The 6252-nt window shown below is 48.6% G+C and overlaps 1 protein-coding gene and 1 pseudogene across 1 annotated transcript in view; one reads left to right on the top strand and one right to left on the bottom strand.

The window, feature by feature from the left end:
- Positions 1–6252, bottom strand: part of Pxdn (peroxidasin) — an 80476-nt gene that overhangs the window by 38808 nt on the left and 35416 nt on the right. Inside the window, exons 3-4 of the mRNA XM_010629134.3 lie at positions 3315–3386; positions 2260–2331 (exon numbers count right to left, since the gene is read on the bottom strand). Of these exons, the coding sequence (XP_010627436.1) occupies positions 2260–2331; positions 3315–3386 (144 nt within the window). The remainder of the gene's footprint in view (positions 1–2259; positions 2332–3314; positions 3387–6252) is intronic.
- Positions 3634–6252, top strand: part of LOC117283333 — a 6193-nt pseudogene continuing 3574 nt past the window's right edge.

Consider the following 6252-nt stretch of genomic DNA (forward strand, 5'->3'; position numbering starts at 1 on the left):
TGTGTGTGTGTGTGTGTGTGTGTGTTGTGCTGAGGACTGAACACAGGACCTTGCACATACATGCTAGGTGCTCCACTACTCATCCACATCCACAGAAGAGTTCTTTAACACTGGAAATCCTACTGCGATGATTTCCCACATGTGCTCTGCCGATGGGACCAGGGAGCCTAGACCTGCACATCGCTAGGTGTGGGGTGGGCACCAGGGTGCTTCCCAGGATGATCCCCATCACAGTCATCTGTGTCATCTACACCCTGAGAGGGAGGGAAGGGGTCAAGACAGGGATGGTCAGAGAACAAGGGGTCCGCAGTGGGGTTAGCAGGCATTGTTTAAATGAGGTCGTGAGCCGGGGGTGGTGGCGCACGCCTGAGAGCCCATCTCTCAGGAGGCCGAGGCAGGAAGACCACTGGGAGTTCAAGGCTGGCCTGGCTACACAGTGAGTTCAGGACTAGCCTAAACTACATAGTGAGACCCTGTCTCAAAACACAAAACAACAAAACAGTGGTGTTCCAAACTTCCCAAAAGGAAAGGAATGCATTTGCAGAGTATACAAGTTGCTCTTAATTGATTTAAAACTAAGAGCAACAAATAAAAACGATCACACATGCACCCATGTGCGCACACGTGCCCTGAAAGCTGGCTACCACCTAAATGTATCTACTATCCAGGAAACCAAAGTTTTCTTCTGGAACTCGCACAGCACTTAAAATAACCACCACAACAAGAGGTAAATACACCAACACACACTGAGAATAAACAGAAAGTTGGCCTTCCATTTTCACAATCAGTAACGAGGCTTAGCAACATTCATACAAGAAAGACTAGCATTCCATGCCAAAAGATGACAGAAAGAAAATTTATACATTTCATTTTCATTGAGGAAAATATATTTTCATGAAGCAAAAGGCAGGTCTGTGGGCCGGGGATTTAGATCAGCGGTTCTGCTGCCTGCCTTGCAAGTGGCAAGGACCCGAGGGATAAGGTGTAACCAAGAACCACTGAAACATCTAAAATCTGAATGGATTTTAAGATATACATCAGCGTTAAGCCGGGTGTGGTGGCTCATGACTGTAATCCCAGCACTCAGGAGGCTGAGGCAGGAGGATCACTGTGAATTCGAGACCAGCCTGGGCTACATAGTGAGTTCCAGGTCAGTCTCAACTACATAGTGAGACCCTGTCTCAAAAAACCAAAAAAAAAAAAAGATATACACCAGCACTAAAAAATAGCTGAATTTTAAAAGTCAGCTTAAAGATATTCATGTTTAGTTATGATATAAATTTGTAATAAATTTATATCACTAGAGCTAGCTCTTTGGAAAGTTATCTACGACCTAAAAAGAAGAGCAATTTGCTAAATCCAAGGGGCACATCTTGGGTCTTGTGCGACCCAAGATGTAACCTATACAACCTCAGTGTTTCCTCAAATCTTTCCCAGCTTAAAATAAATGCATGGGAAGGGTACTAAGCCAGTACTTTTGAAGGGAAGTCTTTTCCTTTCATTTTTTGAGACAGGGTACCACTACGTAGTTCACCTGTCCTTGAATGCATTATGCAGCCCAGGCTGGCCTCAACTCTGGGCCATCTTCCTGCCTCAGCTTCTTGAGTGCTGCGATTACAGGTCAGTGCCACCGTGCCCAGCAGAAGTCCTTTTCTCAACTACAAAACTAACTTCAGCAAATAGATGTTTTGTTTTTATTTTTGGTACTGGAGATTGAGCTTGGGTCCTTGGGCTTGCAAAGCAGGCCGTGGAACCACTGAGCTAAATCCCCGGCCCAACGAGCAAATAGATGTTTGGAATGATAACAAATTAATTTAAATCCAAGTTTAACTAGATAAAAAGAAAATTGGGGAAGATGAGAAATGAGCAGGAAAGTGATGGCACTCCAAGGAAATGAACAATTTACATGCTCCCCTATAGCCGGAGGAAAGTGAAGGCGTATGTTTGGCAGCACACAGATTGGCTGTGCAATTACTGATCACGCTGTCACCGTCTAGCTCCAAAAGCATCACTGTCACTAGGCCACTGTGCACGGTAGCTGTACCCAGCACGTCTTACCCATGGCTTGGTGACGGACATGGTTACAGAACGTGGCACTTTATCCCGGTGACAGCCCCTTTAAAACTCCCATCGAAATTCCACTCACCTTCTGGAAATAAAAGGTCCCGGAATGGCGCACACACAGAAAGCCACACACAGCACACACGGCACGGCCACACCGCACATTCACGTACAGAGGGAGACTGGTCGTCCACTTACAGGTACTTCAGATTCTCCAAGTCCTCAAATGCTCCGCTGGGTATCCGCTTGATTTGATTGTTGTTGAGAAGCCTAAGAAAGAAATGTGACAGGACTTGAAAACAAAACACTTCGAAATGGTGCCAAGGAAAAGTATTCCTGAAACCGTGGAGGTCACAAAACAACCAAGCCACAAAGCTGAACCAGCCTTCACTAAGCACCAACACTGCCCAAGAAACTGCAGTGTGTGACCCTCATGGTCACTCGTTTACCCCAGTAGTGCGTCTCCACCCACCCCATATGTTCCACCTTCTCGTACACTGGGGAATAAATCCTTTCTCCTGTACAAATCAGTGTGTATCTTCGCACTAAATCTACGATTCTCATTTTAACCAGGACTGGGCCACTCTGCAGCTGTCCCGGAGGCACAGGAGGGTCTGGCCAGAGACCACACTGAAGGGGGCGCCACTAGAAGCCCACACCACGGGTTCCCATAAATGTGGAGCCGGTGTCCAGAGCCACCACACTTCCTGCCCTGCTCTCCATGGGGTCTTGGTTGGCTCCTGCTTCTGCCTCCTGGCACAAAGGCCAAACAGGGTCCTGGTGCTGAGGGCAAACCTGCTTCCCATGGTGCTCGGTGTGTTCAGGAGGTGCAGGTCCAGGTCTGTATCGGAACTGGGTAGAATGAAGACCTGCCTGCAAACATACCGAGTGCAGGAAAAGCTCTGTCCTGCTGCCCCTTGCAGTGCAAGGAGAGCAACCTGGCCCAGTAAGTGAACAAGAGACTCTGGAGTGACCACCAGCCCAGGATCAAGGCGGGAGCTGTCCATCTAGGGTACCTCACTGTCCTGCTGCGGGCATACAGAGGGCACACATGATGTGTGGGCTGCACAGTCCTGGCGCTCAGTGTACACACATAGTCACCCCCACCCAGCTCCATGGGTCCCTGGCCACACCCACTCAGTGGAGGGAAGGGTGTCAGGTGACCACAGCACTCTGATCACCTGCAGGGAAATGACACCATGACGTCCGTTTATCTTTCCCCTGAGAGTTGTCTATCCAAAGTCTCAACTTACAGTGTGTTCAAGTTTCTTAGTCTCCTGAATGTCCCCGGCTGGATCTCTCTAATTCTGTTAAAGCGAAGGTCCCTGCAAAGAAACAAATTTATTTGTATGAGAGAAAGCCACAATTGGTTTTAAAATGAGGAGGTGTTTTTCTTTTTTCGAGGAGGTATTTAAAAAATTAAATTATTCAGGGGCTGGGGATTTAGCTCAGTGGTGCCTCAGCTTGCCTTGCAAGCAGAAGGTACCGGGTTTGACCCCTGGTTAAAAGAAAAAAAAAAAAAAAAAAAAAAAAATTACTCAGGACACGTCCTGGATGATCCCTTGTTCCTGTATGAATATTTATCTGATTGACAGAAAACTGAAGAAATCTGTTCCAAGAGTAAGTGTGAGGCAATAAAATTATATTACCTATGCATCCCACCCCTAGCTGATGTACAGGAAACTACTGTCAGGAAGCCTCAGGATAACATACACAGGTAAAAGGTCTGCCGATGTTCTAGAAGGAAGCCACGCTTGCTCTGAAACATGCAACAGCTGGGTGAGCACAGCGACGGTTTCCTGAGCCGGACTGACCTATTCCTCAGCTACCTTCAGCAGTGTCACCTCCACAGAGCTTAGACAGGAAGTCTATCACCACAAACGGACAGACTGGATATCCCATAATCACAAGTAAAAGACTGGTTGGCTGTAACTACAGAGGGACAGACTTGATGTTCATAACCACATGTTAGCAGACCCAATATCCCCATAACCACAGCTGGGCTGACTGGATCCATAACCACTGGTGGACAGACTGGATGTCTGTAACTACAGATGGGGAGACCGGATGCCCCCAAACGACACATTAGCAGACCTGACATCCCATAATCACAAATGACAGACTGGATGTCCCCATAACCACAGACAGGTAGACCAGATGTCCATAATCAAAGATGGATGAACCGGATGTCCATAATCACAGATGGGCAGACCGGATGTCCTGTAAAAATGAGCCAGTTCGGCTGGTGAATCGGGAGTCATCCTATGTTTCCAAACAGGCATTTTTAGGGATGGGACTTGAGAGACTGGAAGTGGGTGGCGGAAGTGGGTTGGGTGCATGTGACAGAATCACCTCAAGCTGGCCCCACAGGAGAAAGGCTTTGAGTCCAGGGGAGCTCGTGCTCAGCAGAGTGGGCATGGAGACAAGTCCAGGGACAGGGCAGAGTCATTGTCAAAGTCCTAAAGGGAACCCTGGGGAGAAGACATCAGGCTGTCTCCAGCTTGAATGAGAAACTAAATTTAATGTGTGTGAAAGTCACTGGGAAAACAAACAGAAGATTTTGTCTTTATCAGGCATTCACAGAAAAATTTTTTTCTTCTTTTTTTGGGGGGGTGGGGTACCAGGGATCAAACTCGGGACCTTGTGCTGTGAGGGAGACAGCGGAACTACGGAGCTAAATCCCTGGCCCCCAAAATTTAGTCTTTACTCAGAGAGCAACAGGAATGGTTAGGACCTTGAGTCTCCCCTAAACTCACATCCTGAAGCCTTCTCCCCAGTGCCTCAGGATTCAGCCTTATTTGGAGATGAGACTTTTACAGAGGTGACCAAGTTGAACGGTGAATGGTGTCCTTAAAAGGGGAAAGTGGAGACGGAGGCACAGGGACCAGGCCAGAGAGAGGGACAGAGCAGGGTGCTGTACTGGGAGCAGAGGCCAGGCTGGCTGGTCAGAGCCACGGCAGGGGCCAGCCTGGGACTCTGGTTCCAAGGCCAGTCTCCAGCTCGCATCCTGGGAAGCCACAAAATTCCTGGAACTTTCTGCTGAGCCCTGGGAAAGTGACCCGGGATCCTGAGGCGACATGTGGAAGAAATCAGAAATGGATGTTTCTCAGGATATTTACCAAACTCTGAAAACGCTCATGGTCTTTTCAGGAATCTGATTCTCTGCAGCCAATTTAATAACTGTCAGAGATTGACACAATTGGGTGTAGTTATGGTTCAGTAATAAACTTCTCAGAAAGTACTAGTTGGAGCCCCTAAAATGGACTGTTTAGCTCAGGGGCCTGTAGAGGGGTGGCGGCGGTCCTTCCTGGCAGTGCCGCCCTGCCGGGCAAAGGTCTCCAAGTGGGAAGGAGCAGCGGAGGTCCTGCCCTTACTGAGCCCAGCAACCCCCTGCTTCCACTGCACTTCCTTCTTCCGTGGTTCCTGCTGGCCCCAGGACCGCACACCCTCAGCTTGGACTTGACAGCTCTGACTAAAGAGGGTTTTAATTCATACTCACATTCAGATATCGCTGTGGATCTACCTATCGCTGTGCTGAAAGCCGGAAGTCCTGAAAGCAGACAGCGGTGCAGGAAAAGACACCGGGCTTAGATTATGCTGTGGCGGCTGAAAGGAGGAGAGCTGAAGACAGAAGGAGAGGAGCCCAGATTCGGGCCAAGAGAAATGACTTTACTTAGCAAACCAGAGGTCAGAAGCCAAGACAGATGATTCCCTTCCTGTGGCTCGTAGGTGGCAGAAACAGACCCAGTTGGTTTCCACCTGGCTCCAGGTACAAACCTGCCTCCACCGAAGTCAGGAGGCTTTGGACCCCACAGGCCCGGCCCCTACACTTGGGGTCCCCCAAGACAGGCACCTGGGATAACCAGGAAAGATGCAGCATGAGTTCCCAAATCCGGGTCAGCAACACGACTCAAGTCAATTTACAGTTCTTACTTCAAAGCTGGAAAGGAGTTTTAGGGGATCTGCCTCGTTGTGCTTTTAATATTTCTATCACTCTAAAACCTCCATGGGACGCTGCTTTATGGACCTAGACAGCAGATCCCTGCCTCCTGTCTCCGCCCGCTCTCACTTTTCAGGCTCCTACCCGCTGTAATCATGTGATTGCTTCATCCAGGTCCTTGGCATTCTTTCTGTCTCTCCCCCAACACGGCAGCCTCAGCAAAAAAAAAAAAAAAAAAAAAAAAAAAAAAT

This window comes from Fukomys damarensis, unplaced genomic scaffold (genome assembly GCF_012274545.1).
Source record: "Fukomys damarensis isolate Sample0158 unplaced genomic scaffold, DMR_v1.0_HiC HiC_scaffold_25, whole genome shotgun sequence".
Lineage (NCBI taxonomy): Eukaryota > Metazoa > Chordata > Mammalia > Rodentia > Bathyergidae > Fukomys > Fukomys damarensis.